Raw genomic sequence first — 17,377 nt, forward strand, 5'->3', positions numbered from 1 at the left:
CAAAGCATACCTGGCTCAGGCCCTGTAGTATGACTATGACCTCAAAGGAAAGGGCACTGCTTATACCATTGGGCAATTAGGCATGCACTACTTTATAAAGTCTCTTCTATTGTTGCCTTAAACTGTGATTTAAAGCACACACTTTCACCTTAAAGCTAATATACCCTGTATTTTATATTCTTAAACTGGATTAGAGACTAAAAGAATATTTTATGCATGCTTATATATACCCACAATACTCATTATTACTTGGAACACAACAGGTATCCAGTAAATGTTTGCTGATTATAAGTATCAATTTGAAGATAAACATAAGAAAAGTTAAGTGAAAGTAAAAGGAAATTTTGGGTATAGTACTAATATAAACAACATAAGCAGAATAGTTGCAGGAACTCAGGATGGAAGACAGGACAGCCGGATATTCAAAGATAAGTAGTATCAGAATGGAGGGACATGGTAGAGAAGGGCATTCCTGGTGACAGAAATAATATGAACAAAGGCAGTGTCGCCATCAGGGATGGTTAGAAGAATGATTTTACTGGGCAGAAGACTCATCTTGGAGAGGGGTGGGTGGGAAGAGCAGGTGACTTTCTCTGGGCCAGATGAATAAGAGCCACACATTTCAGGTGGGAAACTCAATGCAAAGTCACCAGAACGCTTCAGCAGAAAGAGAACGTGATGACAGTAATGTTTTGAAGAGGCGGTCCATGAAGCTCATGCCAGGGGGTACCCAGTCACCCTCAAGGAGCAGGCCCAAAGTGAGAGGACCTGGAGACAAAACAGAGGACGGAGCACAGGGCTGAAACAATTACTGTAGAAAATCTGAGGCTCACACTAAATCACTACTTTTTTTCCTGCACTATAAGGACTTAAAAAACACTATGACTTAATTTCTCTATCTGCTCTTTCCCATGCCTTCTAATAATAGCATAGTAAAGTTTCACTTCTCTAGCTGCCTCTTTGAGGGTTTCAAAATTAGTTCCTCAGGGTTCCCCTTCTAAGCAGTTGACTTTCTATCAGTTTCACTTAGAACTTTACAAATACTCCAACTGACTCCTCATATAACACTTCATTCAACTATATTATATATAAATTGTGAAGGATACAGAAATAAAATATGGTCTCTTCTTCCCAGGAGCTCACAATCTAAGACTGTAATCTGGTTTACTTAATAATCATGAAAAAAACAAGAGGAGAGACTTCATCATGGAAAACTAAATAAAGCAGCACTAAAATTTCTAAGGAAAAAACCTAAAAAGTGCTTGAAAGTCAGTAACTATTTCAAAATGTGTTTCCTCCTGTAAATTATGTGAACTTTGTCCATACTAACATTAAGTGATTAGAGAATTTAAAACTCAGTATAGCCTGTTTTATTATCTTAGGTGATTTTACACTATAGTTTTTAAAATTATTACAGAAAATTTTAAACATATACAAAAGTAGAAAGAATAGTCTAATGAACTCTCATTTATTCGTCACTCAGCTTCAGGAATTTCTCATTCATGGGCAGTCTTTTTTCATCCATATTCCACTAACTTCTCTATACTCAGGTTATTTTGACGCAAATGACCAACATTATATCATCACTTCATTTGTAAACATTTTAATTTATGTATTTAAATGATAAGGACTCATTTTATATAATAACTATAATACTATTATCCTTCCTAAAATATTTTACAATAATTTTTCTTAATATCATATTCTACATATGGCCAGTTTTCAAATATTTCCAATTGTTTCCACACCTCTTTCCCCATTGTTTATTTTTTTGTTTTATTTGTTTTTGGTTTTGGTGTTTGTTTGTTTTTTAAGAATAGATTACTTTTACTCCTTGGGATCTGTGTGGCCAGCTCTGTCTTCTTTTTTTTTAATTTAAAATTTCAATTACAGTTTAATTAAAATATTATTTTGTAATAGTTTTAAGTGTGCACAAAGTGGTTATACAATCGTATATTTGACAAAATGATCCCCTCAAAATTTCAAGTACTCATCTGGTACCACATAGTTGTTACAATATTAATGACTACATTCCCTGATCTGTACTTTACATTCACATGACTACTTTGTAACTACCAATTTGTTTAGGAGTTAAACCTCTCACCTTTTCCAGCCAGCCTCCAAACTCCACCCGTCTCTAGCAACCATCGGTCTCATATCTATATCTATGAGTCTGTTTCTATTTTGTTTGTTTATCTTGTTCTTTAGATTCCTCATATAAGTGAGAAATATGGTATTTCTTTTTCTCTGACTTATTTCACTTAGCGTAATACCCTCTAAGTCCATAAATATTGTCTCAAATGGTAAGACTTCATTGTTTTTTATGACTGAGTAGTATTCCATTGTGTAAATATACCACAGCTTTTTTGATCCATTCCTCTATTGATGAACACTTGGGTTTCTCCCATATCTTGGCTATCGTAAATGACATCGCAACAAACATAGACATGAATATATCCTTTCAAATTAGTGTTTTGGTTTCTTTGAATACCTACCCAGAATTCGAATCATTGGGTCATAAAGAAGTTCCATTTTTTTATTTTTTGAGGAATCTCCATACTATTTTCCATAGTGGCTGCACCAATCTGCATTTCTACCAACAGGGCACAAAGGTTCCCTTTTCCACATCTTTGCCCACACTTACTGTTTGTGGATTCATTGATGACTGGCATTCTGACAGGTGTAAGGTGATATCTCATTGTGCTGTTAATTTTCACTTCTTTGACTATTAGTGATGTTGAGCATCTTTTGATATGTCTATTGGCCATTGTGTGATGTTTTTGGAGAAGTGTCTATTCAGCCTCTGCCAATTTTTTTAATTGGATTGTTTGCTTGTTTGGTGTTGCGTAGTGTGAGTTCTTTGTAAACTTTGGATATTAATCCTTTATCAGAAGCATCATTGGTAAATATGTTCTCATATTTAGTAGATTGTCCTTTCATTTTATTGGTGATTTTCTTTGCTGTGCAAAAACTTTTTAGTTTGATGTAGTCCCATTTGTTTATTTTTGTTGTTGTTTACCTTGCCCAAGGAGATATATCAGAAAATAATATTGCTAAGAGAAATGCCAGAGATTTTATTACATATGTTTTCTTGTAGGAGTTTTATGGTTTTCAGTGTTATATGTAAGTCTTTCATCCATTCTGAGCTTATTCCTTTACGTGGTGTGAAAAAGTGGTCTAGTTTCATTTTTTTTGCATGCACCTATCCAATTTTTCCAGTACCATTTATTGAACAGACCATTTTTACTCCATTCTATGTTCTTGCCTCCTTTGTAAATTATTAATTGACCACATAGATGTGGGTTTATTGCTGGGCTCCCTGTACTTGAAATACTTATTCTTATTAATGCTCAAATCGTCCAATCTTTGCTTAGTGAGAGCCTCTTTAAGCTGGTTCCTGAGTCCTCTTGACATGACCCTTATAGTCATTGATAGTATCTCAGCTTTCTGATGCGACAAAATATTCCAGACCATCTTACACATTTGCTGCCTCAGATCTGGAATCCACTATACCTCCAAAGAACCCAGTTTCTTCTACTAGGTCATGGTATAAAAGCCACACTCTGAACACTGAATACACTCACTGCTATTCGGTTGTTCGTTGTTTCTAGGTCTTTTCAGTGGATAAAGTAGGAAATAGTATTTTTTTCCCTCTGTAGAAGAAATTTATCATAAATTGCATAACATTTCCAATTTAGGCTCAGAACTACAAGGTTTTAGTTTATTTCCCTAATGTTATTATATCTGTGCCTCATTTTTCCCTGGCTAAAAATCCTGCTTCTTAGTACAATAACATAACTACTCATTTATTATATATACACACAATACAATAGATATACAATGGTCTCAGAATGACAATACCAACACAGCTATCAACAGCCTGATTATTTCAAACAGTTTATTGCAGATTTTTGTCTTTAGTATGTATATTTCACTAGAGATGTACACATTTCTGTTAACCTATAATGAAAATTACTCTGAATGTGATATCATTTCCACTTTTTATATTTTTGTTTTAAATCCTGAAACTACTGATTTTTAAATGTTGAAATGCTTACTTACAGTTTTTCTTTATACAGTAGGGAATAGGTTGCAGATAGGAATAATTTGGGATCTTATTAAAATAATTACTATAGAGAATCAATGTTGGATCCTCAGGACATACTATTTTCTGTTCTTTCTTAGACCTGACTCAAACAATTTTACAATTTCATTCATTCACTCAAGAGATCCTTAGTAAGAGCTATATGAGATTCAGACAAGAGGAATAAGTAGGGAATTTAACATGTATTGAGTGTCTATTATGATTCAAGTATTATTCTAGGTGCTTTACATTCATTATCTCATATAATTTCATAAGAACTTTTTGAAATATACATTATTATTCTGTAACCAACTTTCAGATGAAGCCATTGGGGCCCAGGGAGTTTCCTTTCTCCAAAGCTATTAAGTAGAGAAAACAGAATTAACATATTGGTCTGTTTCATTCCAATTTCATATATAAGGTACTGTCCCTATCCTTAAGGAATTAGTGGAGCCTTTAAACACAGGAAGAACAAAAGTAGAATAGAACCTCAGGCAAGAGAGGCATTAAACTGCCTGGGGCATCACAAAAGAGGTATCATTTCACCTTATTTTCAAGAAAAAAATATAATTTTGTGCAATGGAGGAGGAGTGCATTTCATGTGAAAAGATAGGGATAAGCAAAATTCCATAGGTGATAAAGTACAATGGGTCCTTCAAATGAGTCCTTTGGCCTGGCTTAGCTATAGATTAATTTAATACAGAAAAATAGAGCTAAAACTGAAAAGGTTGCCTGGGACCCAACTTGGGACCTGAAAGCCATTCTAAGGATTTGGGACAGCTGGAAACTTTTGAAGGTTGTGAACAGAAATGAGACATAATAGAGCCCAATTCCAGCCTTTGGGCAGGCTTCATTTAACCTACATCCTATTCCTTTGAGAGACTCAAGACCCAACTTCACAGATCAACACATTTCAGAGACTGGTCTGCATGTCTTCTAGCAATTTCTTGCTGAAATTCCATTTTTTTTTTTTTTAATGTTTTGCTCCTTGAAGCTTTGCCTAATTAAAAATATTCCAAGTGAAGAGAAATAGAGCAAGTAGTCCCATGAAACATTACACCGTGACTGGCAGTTTCTTGTACTGAAATTATCAGACATCAACAATAATGCCTGACTATAATTGGGCATACGCAGTCTGCTTTTTGAACCTTCTTTAAGTCAATAAGTTTTATTTATTTTTTTAAATCTTTATTGTATTTTTTCCATTATCATTTAGTCCCCTTATATCTCCCTCCCCCCAGCAATCATCGCACTGTTGTCCATGTCTATGAGTCCTTTTTCCTTTCTGCTCAGTCCCTCCTTCCCATAACATTCCCCCCACCCAACTAGCTGTCATCCTGCTCTCCATCTGTGAGTCTGATCCCATTGTCCTTGTTAGTTTAGTTTGTTCATTAGATTCCACATATGAGTGAAATCATATGGTATTTGTCTTTCTCTGACTGGCTTATTTCACTATTGTGACAGTTCATCAATTTCTTATGAGCTCTAATAAGGAGATGCTTATCAATTTAATTACTTTAATACACATGGGATTATGGAAACTACAGGAAAAACATCATAAATCAAGAGATCTTTGTAAAACTGAGTTTGGATTGGGTAAGGACTTTTTATTATAAAAATGAGTGATATCTCAGTTGTAGACAATAGATTCCTTAGTGTGGGTTATTTCGTTGGCTTAAGATGCTCCCTTTGCTCAGTTTAACCTGATATTTGACAATTTAATCTGATATCTCTATACATTCCCCTATTGAGGATTTCTAAAATAATGAATTAAGTCTCCCTATTATCCCATAAGAAAATGTGAGATTGCATAATTCATGGTAACTAACCTTTTCTTTAGAATATGACATTTGCTGTTTTAATTGTCCTTCCAATTTATTTTTTATTGATATTCAAATACAGTTGTCTTCATTTTCACCTTCTACCTCCTTGCCCCACCCACCCCCACCTCCCACCCTCAATCCTACCCCTTTGGCTTTGTCCATGTGTCCTTTATATATGTTCTTTGATGACCCTTCTTCTATTTTCCCCCGTTGTCCCTCTCTGCCCTCCCATTTGGTTACTGTCAGTCTGTTCTTTATTTCAGTGATAATGCATAAATCGAATATGGTTGAGTTCTGTGAAATCTGTTAGTTATAGATCTTTTGAAATCTGAGTGAGCTGTGGTCTATAATAGGACTGGTTATGAAGTGCATCCTCAGTATTCTTTCTTTTCTTTCTTTCTTTTTCATGGTAATGCCTCAATTAGTCTCCTGGCAGATGAGAGAACAGAATCTTATATAAAGATAAGGAATCACCTTCCTCAATACCCTAAACTATGCAGTTATGGAAAGTTTAAACCTAGGTGAAAAGGTTTGCTGGACACATCTTTACAAAATTCACATTTTTTGCAGAAATAGCTTATTAATTATTGTTGATATCATATTTAAAGAATGAGGATAATTATAGATATCATTTTAATATCTTTGGTCAGGGCTATACTACAAGGTGCAATACAGAAATAGAGCATTGTCTAGGGGGTTCAATTATTTCACACTCACTACTCCTGACAGGAAATTGTCTATGAGATGCCCTGATAATTGTGTGCTAGTGTAGACCCAGTCAAAGCCCATATAAACCCAAGATAGGTGCTCAGCCTTCATTTGTAGTTCACACCCTTGACTGCACTTTAAAATCACCTGGAGAGCTTTTAAAAATGTACCAACACTGAGGCCCCGCTTCCAAATACTCAGATTTAATTGGTCTGGCTGCACAAGTTGTGCTGTCCAGGGAGCGCCATTTACTGAGAAAGCACTCATCCCCTGGGTGCGCTGATCTCCTGGAGCACAAGTCCGTTGTGCAGATGTCGCCTGCTATGCTTGTGGAAAGTTGTATAGAGAGAGGGCTGAGCACACCTGTGATCCCACTATGCAGCCAGAGTTGAGAACCATTTTGAAGTAAAGGTGTCTTTGGAGAAATAGCAGGTTCGATTCCGGTCCATTGTGATAAAGTGAGTGTCACAATAAAGTGAGTTGTAATCTTTTTGCTGATGGAGGGTCCTGCCTTCAATTTTTTTTTTAATGCAACATCTATGAAGCATGGGACCATGAAGCACAATAAAATGAGGCGTGCTTGCATAAAATAGCTTAGACTTTAACAGCATGGATTTAGGAGCCAAGGGGAAATGGATTCGAAATTGTGGGCTACTACTCTACAGCTGTATGATCTTAGGAAAGTCCTTTAACCTCTTGGAGCCTCAATTTCTTCATAAATAAAATAATGATAATACCTACCTCATGAGATTATGTTCAGTAAAAAATAATGATAATCTAATTGAAATCCTTGGCACAAAGTTAATGCTTAAGAAGCCACTATTACTACATCAGTTATTAAAGCAAGATTTCTATATTAGTCCAGATTCCTCCAGTACTAAGTGACAGAAATCCAATTCAGATGACCTGAAGCAAAAACGAGGAATTTAAGCAAGCCACAAGAAGGCAGGGTTGGATTTGGTCTCACTGATTCTAGCATTTAAATGCTGTTAGGACACATATTCTCTCTCTCTAGTGCTTAATCCAGCTTCTTTCTTGGTGCCTTCATTCTCTCAAGCCAGCTCTCTTCTCAGATGCTAAACTATGATCATAGGCAGCCCAAGATCTATCGTTACAGCTCCTTAGCACAGAAGAGCCAAAAAATCCATCCAATCCAACTGATTAGGGAAAATCAAAGCCTCCTGTGTCCATTCCTGTAGTCAGGATTGGTAGTCCTTAAAATGGGAAGAAGGGAAAATGTGCACATGGACACAGTAACTGCCTTTATTTTCACTGTTGAGATCTGATTTGAAATATATAAAATAAAACCCCCTCCTTCCTCAGATCTATTAGTAGATAAGAAAGGACAGTGGTAATGTCCCAGGAGCAATAAAGAAAAAACATGAATTTAAAACACCTAGTCTCTCTGCTCTTCATGACCTGTGCGTGATAATCACCCCAAAGGTGAGTTCAGGACAATACAGCGTTGCTTAGCCTCTTAGGTCCTGTTTACCTGAGACACTCAGGTGGACAGGAATATGAGGAGTTGGATGAGTTGATGCCACACTTCCAGCACCTGCGTTATGTAATACCTCCACTTCCACCCCAGTCTCTCTTCACCTATACAAGCAGGAAAAGTTAGAATTATTTACACTCTGTACAGCTTGGCAGAGTTATAGTACACACTCCACAACTACTCTGCTGTGATCTCGTATGTTATCCATGAATAAGACAATGATGAAGGACAACCACAAAAAGCCCAAAGACACCCTTTAACACTTGGATTGTCCTAGCCACCTACCTAACTAACACTTGTGGTGGCGAGGCAGCAAGTGTGATGAAAGAGGAACAGGCTTCATCGCTTTATAGTGATGAGCTTTTGACAAGTCATTTAACTTCAGTTTCCTGGTCTGTAAAATGAGAGCAATAATATGTCACAGGACTATTGGGAGAACTGAAAGTATTTGATAAGTGACAATGCATTCAAAAGTTAATTACACCCTTCACAGTTGATCTTCACTAAGTGGTTTCAGAGTTTGGAGAATAGTTTGATATTTAAAAAATTACTGAAGAGGCTTTGCTATGAACGTGCACTCATGTATTTAGATCCAGTAGAGAGGATGACTGGGCATGTACTTAAAAGCCTCGGAAACATTGCAGAAGATGCACAAGTATTATTGGTATTCACTGACCTTTGGGAACCGAGCACACTTAATTTGTGGTTACATAAATGAGTGACAAAGCTGCTGGCATGCACTTCAAAGCACCCTGTTACTTTAATGGTTCAGTGGCATTATTTAGGAAAGCACCTGACTCACTTCACGGTAACATAGTGCAACACTTCAGAGAAGGAAGCAATAAAGAAAAAAGTCAAATATTAATTGCATTACTAGCACTTCTATGTCAAATGATGCTTCTGGGGATTTTGAGGCCTCTTTGCATTTCCTATTCAGGCATGGTAAACAGATTATGGGTTGATAAGAGTTGGTGGGAGGATTATGGGAGTAAAAGTATAACAGACAACTGGCTCAAGGCCAAGGACAAAGATAGCACTCTAGCCAACTCCCACAGGTAACATCGAGTTCTAGAAAATGTACTAGAATAACTGACCAGTTGTTCTTTTATTTGCTGGGACCTTCATCCCAGATATTAAGATAGTATGCATCAAAAAATATAGGTAATACAGCTTCTCTGACCTGCAAGTGGGGGAATCATTTTCTAAGGCTCTTCTAGTGAGAAGATGCTATAAGCAAAAGTTCATCTTTTTCCAAAAGTGAAAATTGCTTTCCGTGTACATCAGGGGTGTTTTGAATGAAGGCACAGTCTGCTCATGAACCTCTTAGGAGCAAGAGATGAAACAGCACAGAATTGTTTCCATCAAAGATGATAAATAAACGTCAACACTGCACTTGAAATTGTTTAAAAAGATTGGTATTTAAACATCACTAAAGTGTAGGGAGCAAATCGATGAGAATATCTTGGTATTAAGGAAATACTGTCTTAATTTTTAAAATATCTGGTCTTGGTACCAATTTTATTTCAATTTCTGCTAGTACAACCACATAGATACCTGATTTGTAGTTTCAGTATCCCATGACAACGTGATCTCTTGCGTCTCTCTTTTATTTCCTTCCTACCCCTCCCCTATTTTTTTCTTAAGAGCATAAAAAAAAAGGTTTCCTGTTTCTCAAATGTTGAATCTATGAACTAAACAGTTTAGCACAATTAAGCAGGATGCCTCATTCATCAAACCTTTTTTTTTCTAAGACTCCCATCCTGCCAGCCACCAAAAGCATGTGTTAAGTCGAAGCTGTGTTTCTAGTGTGTTGGCATGCCACATCTGTTGACAATTACAGAGGCACATCAAGGCTGCCATACTGTGGTGGTGCTTCCCTGTGCCCTGGGTCACAAGCCCTCAGGGACATTTACAAAGTGTATGCTTTTTAACTGTCCTGCAACTAAAGAGTTTAATTTTTCCTGAGAATGTGTTTATGTACCTTGTAAAGGAACTAGTATTCCCTTTTGCTTTCCCTTATTATGGGGTGTGTGTGCATCTACACCAAAGAAGAACCATGCCAAGTAATAAGTACAGACTTTCTTTTAAATATCTTTCAGACTTGTAAATCGCTGCTTTTATTTTTTTATTCATTCTTGTCATGTATATTGCTTTTATTCTTTATTCATTCTTTTGTTAATAGCATTTTTCTTGCCATCTATTGGATTTTGTCTTTTGTTTTTAAATACTACTTACTTCTGATTTTATTTCCTCATGTTTTTAGTCAAAATTTGGGTCAACTTTTTTTAAAAAATATGATCTGGGGATCCTCTCTGAAGTCTTGCCCTCTTTCTTTTGGATCTCTTCCTGACCTATAAGCATATAGAATTTTTTATTCTATAACCATAGTATTCAGGAACTATCTAGAACCTAGAAAAGTACGGCTAAATCTTCAAGTCATCCATGCAAGTCTTTTATCTTTCTCATCTTAACATCTGGAATTTTTGGCAATATTCAAAATATTGACTTTTTTTCTGTTTGCATTCAAATAGTTAACATTGGGTATTCATGACCATAGTAATTTTGTAATTTAAAAAACAGGCATTGCTTTTGGACATTGTGAGCATCTCTTATTCATATTATGAACAAGAAAATGGATTCTAGTGAAAGAGCAACTTGAGAGGTCATTTAACGGCTGAAATCAGAACTAGGAAGAAAAGAAGTTGAGACTGAGGTTAAAGTCATTGGTAGTTTCATACATGGTGGTTAATGGTGTTTCTTAATCTTTAAATATCAAATGTGTTGTAATGCTTAATTATCCTTAATATCTGAATGAATTACCACCATACTGGAGAAAAGAGGAAGTGACCTACAACATCTTTAGTATTTATTAAAGAGAAGCTTGAGGAGCTTTGAGAATTCTACAAAGGAGAGAAAGCTGTTAGGTCTTAGGCTCCCTTGTCCTTCAAATGGGGGAAACAGGATGCATGAGTGGGCCTCTTCTTCAGTGTTAAACTTTGCACAGGTTTGCTGGGAAACTCAAGGACATGTGAAGGAAGCAGTGTTAATTGCTTGGCACTTAAGAAACCTGCTTCACTGTTCAATGAGTTAGAAATATTTTGAAAATCTGATTGCATTTCGAGTCATGCAAATTTACCTGTAATAAATTTTTGCTGTGCACCAAATAATGTCATTTAAATGCAACTATAGAATGCTCAGAGGGAAAAGGGAAGCTAATGTTTACTGAAGAACTACATGGTGCCAAATGTATTACATTCACCATTTTATCTACTCCCCTTAATATTTATTGTGAGTAGATATTGTTGGTTCTGCTTTGCACCTGAGGAAACTGAGCCTAAGACTGGCTAAAAACGCTTTCCTAATGGAATGGGGTATAGTACCGAATGGAAACTGTCTGACGTCAAAGCCTGCGCTTCTCTTTACAGCCTCGAGATTATGTTAAAAACAGTGAAGAGTGGCAGCTTCCTAGGTCATAAAGACTTTGCAATCAGTGCAGCTTGTTTCTCCAAAGACACACACTCAAGCTCACATAAATCCACTTGAGGCCTGATTTATCTGGATTTGTGTCTAAATTATCCCACACATCAAATAATGCTAGATCCTCTCTTCAGTTTCTGCTTTGTAGCCAGCTTAAAATATCTCTAAAGTAGCATTGTCCCAAAGGAACACTAAGAATGTTGCCTTATGTTAATCAAGTATATGCTGTGCTGTCTTGAATTAATTACATTTATGCTAGTTAAATGGAGAATCCTTCAGGTTGGCTTTTGAAGTGTGTTGTATTCCTGTATCTCTGAGAAGAGCCCATTTTGAGAGTCTCCTACACAAATGGAAAGAAAGTCGCTACCAGGGATAGTTCAGAGTCCTTTCAACTGATCCCCAGACCTAAAAGGAATCTAGCTCCTATACGAGTTTTTAATAAACCTCATTATTTGACAATTAGTTAAACGTCTAGAGCCTGGCATTCCGTCATTATTTATTTTTCCACTTATGGTTATGTTTTAAGGTTCTTTTGATGTCGTTTGCCCTTCAGGTGGTTGTAAATGACCATAACTGCTAATAGGCTGACTTCCGCTGGCGCCTGCTAACAGCGGCCTCATAAATATTCAGCAGGGGCATTCTGTGAGCAGGGCTGGGGAACAGGTGACCTGCCAGGTCTCTCCACATCTAATATCTATGATAATGGCTGCAAATTACACCGGACAGAAGAACTGGCCTTGCCGTGTGAAAAAAACGAAGGAGGAACAAAGGAGACTGTGGCTCCTGGCCAAGGACTCCTCTCCTCACCCAGGTGCTGGCCTCTGAGGGCATGGGTTTCACCGCTGCCCAAGGAGCACTCGCTCTCAGCAAGGCCCCCCACCCCAAAGTGTACCAGAATCTTCCCTTTATCTTGATTTTCTGTTATAATGGTAATTAGCATTACATCTTGAATAGTAAATTAAGAAATCCAAAACAGAATTTCAAATTTAAAAAGCTTTTTCCACTAGGAATCCGGTTGCATTAATTTTGTGGACTAGAGGTAAGCTAAATTACCCAAGTTTGTGCATTCATTACCTCATTCTAATCCTCAACATCACAAATGCAAAAGGCTGTCATTAAATTTGAGAACTGACAAGAACTGGGATTTCTCTATGAGTGTTGAAAGATTAATCTGAAAAGATCTCACTAAAAACACAAAAGGTTATTGCTAACATGGGACATTTTATATTCACAGTCTGTACCTGGTTTTTAAAATGCCTGTTTGCAGCGAGTGGTTTAAAAATAAGTTATGCATTGAGAGCACTTGATCATATTTTAAACTGGAATACTTGTAATTATTATTTTGTTCTGGTGATATACAAGCACAGTTTATTAAATAATTTTGGAAACTTTTTGTGTCAACAAAGGATATTTGACTTCTAGTTATTAAGCATTTTATCTTCAAAAAGAAGTCAAAAACAAAAAGAAAGAGAAAATGAACTATTTTCCCCCATTTTTTCATAATATGACCTCAAAAAAGGAAGTACTTACTTATCTGGCAATATTTCGCAAGTTGTGCTGGCCCTAAAATTATTGGTTGTAAAGAAGAAATGTTAGTGATGAAAGCAGTGGTAATAAATTTCATGTAAGTGTAGTTAATTTTTACCAAGCTAGTTGCCAGCTAGTAGTGGGGTAAAAATGTAAATACTGTATCTTTGATCACTAGACTTTCAATTTTATAAATAGCTATATGCCTTGATTTATACATCTGTAGCACATTTTAAACATCTGTGTTCAAGATGATCATTTGGAAAAAGGAAGCTAAAAGGTTCATGGCTTCTTTTGATACCTGTTGTTCAGTTCTGTATACTGCATACAAGTCCCAAACGAGACCTTTGCAAAGAGAAATTTTACACAATTTACTTATTTTATTATAAACTGTATAACAGACTGGCCTTTTCTTAAATTTGATTTTATTATGAGTTTTCAAATGTTATGCAATTGTTAAAGAATTAAAACATTAGTTTCAACAGGGAAATGAGGATAATTGAGATTAAGTGCCAGAGGCTGGTGGTTCTCTTCTCTCTGTTACCACAAAATCCCTTCACTCCCTTGTGTTGCATCTATTAGTTTGAGGGATATTTGCACTCAGAACCTGGGGTCTGGTTTCAAAAAATGCTGCTTTGGGTTAACAGACTGAATTGTAACATTATTTATATCAAACTTGATTAATTTTAGCCATGGATAGCTTTTTAAAAATCTTGATTAAAACTACTATAAACACAGGAAGAAAAGAAATAAATTGCCTATAGCTTAGCCATAAAATATGAAGTCCAAGCTATGTTTGTAATAACTTTTATAGGTGACCCTTCAGTTTAAAAAAATAATAATTTATAATATTTCCACTTTCAAAATACCTAAGCAACCACTTCTTTCTAACCTGACTGTACATTTTCCTCTTTCCTAAAAGCACAAGCCTCGAAGCTATTCTAATGATCCTGAAGTCTCCCCTTCAATCAAGACCAGACCTAAGGCCACAGAGTCTACTAACATCAGAATAGTCTGCTAGTTCCTTTCATCTGCTATTATTACAGGATGTTTTCTCCCTTTTTATGAGCATAAGAACAGCAGCTTTGTTACAAAAGGACCTGAAAAAACTCTGAATCCTTTTCTGCTGGAGATTTGTTTTGTAATCAATACTAAGGGGGCCCCTTCTGAAAGTTGGCTTGGTGACTCCTAAATTGAATATTTTTCCTTCTCAACACTATCCCTTATTTGTATTGAACTCCACTTAGAATGGGAGTTAGGCAGTTGATCGTTTAACTTTGAGTGGACTTTCAGAAACACTTACTTACCCTGGACCAGTAGTATTCAAGAAATGTAATTAAGAATCTCTTGTAAACCTTGTTAAAAGTACAGACTCCTAAGTCCCAGACCCAGAAACACTAATGAAGTAAGTCTAGGGTGGGACCCAGAATCTTTATTTTTCTTAAGTTCCCCTGATGCTTAAGATGTAGGGCATCTGGGAGCCATCTTTTGAGGAACAGGATGAGCTCTGAGCCCTTGCTCATGTGTACACACAGCAATTGTAACCACCTAAGAATTACGTGATCCAGGCAGTGTTTTCCCAGGTCGGTTAATGTCGTCAAGTTCAGAAACAAAGAGATAACAACTAAGCCACTTGGCATGAACAGCAGTTCGGTGGGTACTGAGAGTGCTTTGGAGTGGGAAGGCCTGGGTGGGTTCCAGGGCCCAGTTGACGAAGCTTTGGCAGCACTGAGTGACTTATTACCACGACTCAGTTTTCTAGTGTGTGAGTGAAGATAATCATCTTTGCCTTCTGCCCACATAATACCAAAGCTCTGACAAATGCTGAGACACGACTTGTAAAAATAAACTAATTTCTACATGGTAATGTACTTACATAGTCACAGATTTCCAAAAAGCAAACACCATAGAAAACCTAGTATTTTCCTTACATTTTAGAATAATTTTCCTCGGTTTTAGATGAACCAATATGATGGTTTGTAAAATCACTTCCTCAGAGACTCTCCCCATAACTTTCTACTTTACCCTCATCCTGTCTCACTTCGTTTCTATAAAGATACTGGGATTCCAGATTATATGTGACATTTCTAAACCCCCACCCCCTGGCTAAGTAGTACCCTTGGAAACGTTACAGTTCCCACACTCCAATCTAGGAGGTCAGCCATATTTGACTCACAGAAAATAAGAAAGAGCTGCTGAGCTAGCCTGGGACATTACATGGGATAAAAGTCAGGTTAAACCACAAAAACCTTCTACTCATGAACCAGTGTGTGGGTGACTCTATATAAGACTTCTAGCAAGAGAGAAGTTGCTTAGTGGGAGAAGTTAGCAAGTGGTTCTTTGGAACTGGAATTTTGGAAAGGAAGCATCCTTGCTCACCCTCACTAAAGAAACCTCTCACACTGTTTTACCTACCTCATCTTTTTCAAACATTAGGTGTACTTCACATCAAAGCAGTGTGTGCTAAGAGTCCCTGCAACCTTTGCTTTGTGCAACCTTTGCTTTGTGAAAGACCAGGAAGATGCCTCTGGTTGATCAAGGCAGTGTTATTATGCGTTGCAGTGAGGAACACACGCCATGAGGAATTGAGGCATCTCAGCCAAAGGATATTAGAAAGGACCTGGAGGATTTGGGATTTGGCTAGGGGTTGGTTTGGGGAGGGTCCAAGGAAGCAGGGATTTACTCTAGACTGGGAGCTCTTTGGAAGGGGGAAATTCTGACTCGGTATCTTAATGACTGTGTGTCCTAACAGATCTTATCTATATGGAGGGCAGAACAGATGGAGAGTAAAAATGTAATGGATAAAGAAAGAACAGCTACTCATATTATTCAGAAAAGGGAGATGTCTAGTAGTTTGGGGGTTTGCACAGTGACTTTTAGCCTTGGCTTTCACAAAAATATCAAGTAGCTTGTTTTGACTTGCTTCATCATTGTCAAAGAATGCCTGGGTGTGATGCAGGTGTTCTCTGAGACTCTTCATGTTTCCAGCAGGAGAACAAGGAGGTTGGACTTTGTTAACAGCCCTGGCACCTCCCTGTGTGACCCCACTTCCCAGATGTCAGTCGCTTCTTTCTTCTTTTTCAGATCAAATGTCTTTGTAGCATAAAATCTGTTTTAGAGAAGTATGATTTTTTTTTTGTCATGAACATTTTAGGTTCTCTTTATAGGTACTGTATTTTTTTTTAATCTTCAACTTTGCCATTGCTTGACTATGATGAGTTTATCTGATCTCGAGTTGCATTTTCCTAGCATTTAGGGCATTTAGGGATTTAGACACTGTAAGAAGAGTGAAGAGAGGTTCCTCCACATGAAGCAGTGGGCCTGTAGGGAAATCATCAGGAAGAACGAGGGGATGAAATTGGTGACCCAAGTCTTCTTCAGTGTCAGGGATGGATGGATAAATGGATGAATATAAAGTATCAGTCCCATCTAAACTTCTTACCACCTCAGGTAAGCTGCAATGATCCTGAATACCTTTAGTACCAAAAACCACCAAAATACATGACCTCTACTATTTTATTACATGTTTATATAGGTATATACTTCCATATGTATGTATTACATTTGGTATTGACACATTATACTGAAATTGTGGCCTGCTAAAATTAAAGGAAAAAGCAGCAAATGTTCCAGGAAATTTTTGTTTGTTTGTTTGTTGGGTTTTTTGTTTGTTTGTATTTGCCTTATAACTAAAGGGTAAATAGGTAGGGTGCAAACTTGGTAGAAAACCACATGCAACATTTAGTTGTAACAGCCATTACCTTTGAAATCTGCCAGAAGTCTCTTGTCAGCTCTGGTTATTCTTAGAATCATAGGGTTTAAAGCCTATGAAATGTTCATTTTCATCTAAACATGGAATGGAGTCAGGGTGTTGGGGGATACATCGCTTTTTCAACAGATACTTATGCAGCAGAAATGCAGTGAGGAGTCCTCCCTTAAGAGGTGTGGGAGAGGTCCCAGCTGTGCCACATGAGTGACATAGACAACGGTAGAGATTCACATTTGATGCTGTCTACCCTGGGCAGCAAGGACAGCAGTGCCTCTTATATCAGTATCCTTTGTCAGCCTGCTGAGAAGTTAAGTCACCTATTAGAATATCAAGTCTTTAAGGGAAACCATTTGACTGCTACTTCTTTGCCTTTTACTTTAAGTCTAAAGTCTTCTCATAGCCAATACCTAGCGTCTCTGGCACCATAAGGTACGGGGCTTCACAGTCAAAGGTAGGGAATGCCCTTGGTAAGCCCCTTGTTTTCTTGTTGGGGT

The 17,377-nt window shown here is 37.1% G+C and overlaps 1 protein-coding gene across 2 annotated transcripts in view; it reads left to right on the top strand.

The window, feature by feature from the left end:
- CPQ (carboxypeptidase Q) overlaps nt 1-17,377 on the top strand; it is a 409,746-nt gene that overhangs the window by 345,911 nt on the left and 46,458 nt on the right. The window contains exon 8 of one of the 2 annotated variants that reach the window (XM_054590299.1): nt 14,037-14,101. The exons of the other annotated variant lie outside the window; for it this stretch is intronic. Coding sequence (XP_054446274.1) covers nt 14,037-14,059 — 23 coding nt within the window. The 3' untranslated portion in view covers nt 14,060-14,101. Of the gene's footprint in view, nt 1-14,036; nt 14,102-17,377 lie in introns of those variants that run through there. 2 annotated transcript variants of the gene reach the window in all.

Source organism: Pteronotus mesoamericanus, unplaced genomic scaffold (assembly GCF_021234165.1).
Source record: "Pteronotus mesoamericanus isolate MK-2021 breed Mesoamerican mustached bat unplaced genomic scaffold, CSHL_Meso_final scaffold_174, whole genome shotgun sequence".
Classification (NCBI taxonomy): Eukaryota; Metazoa; Chordata; class Mammalia; order Chiroptera; family Mormoopidae; genus Pteronotus; species Pteronotus mesoamericanus.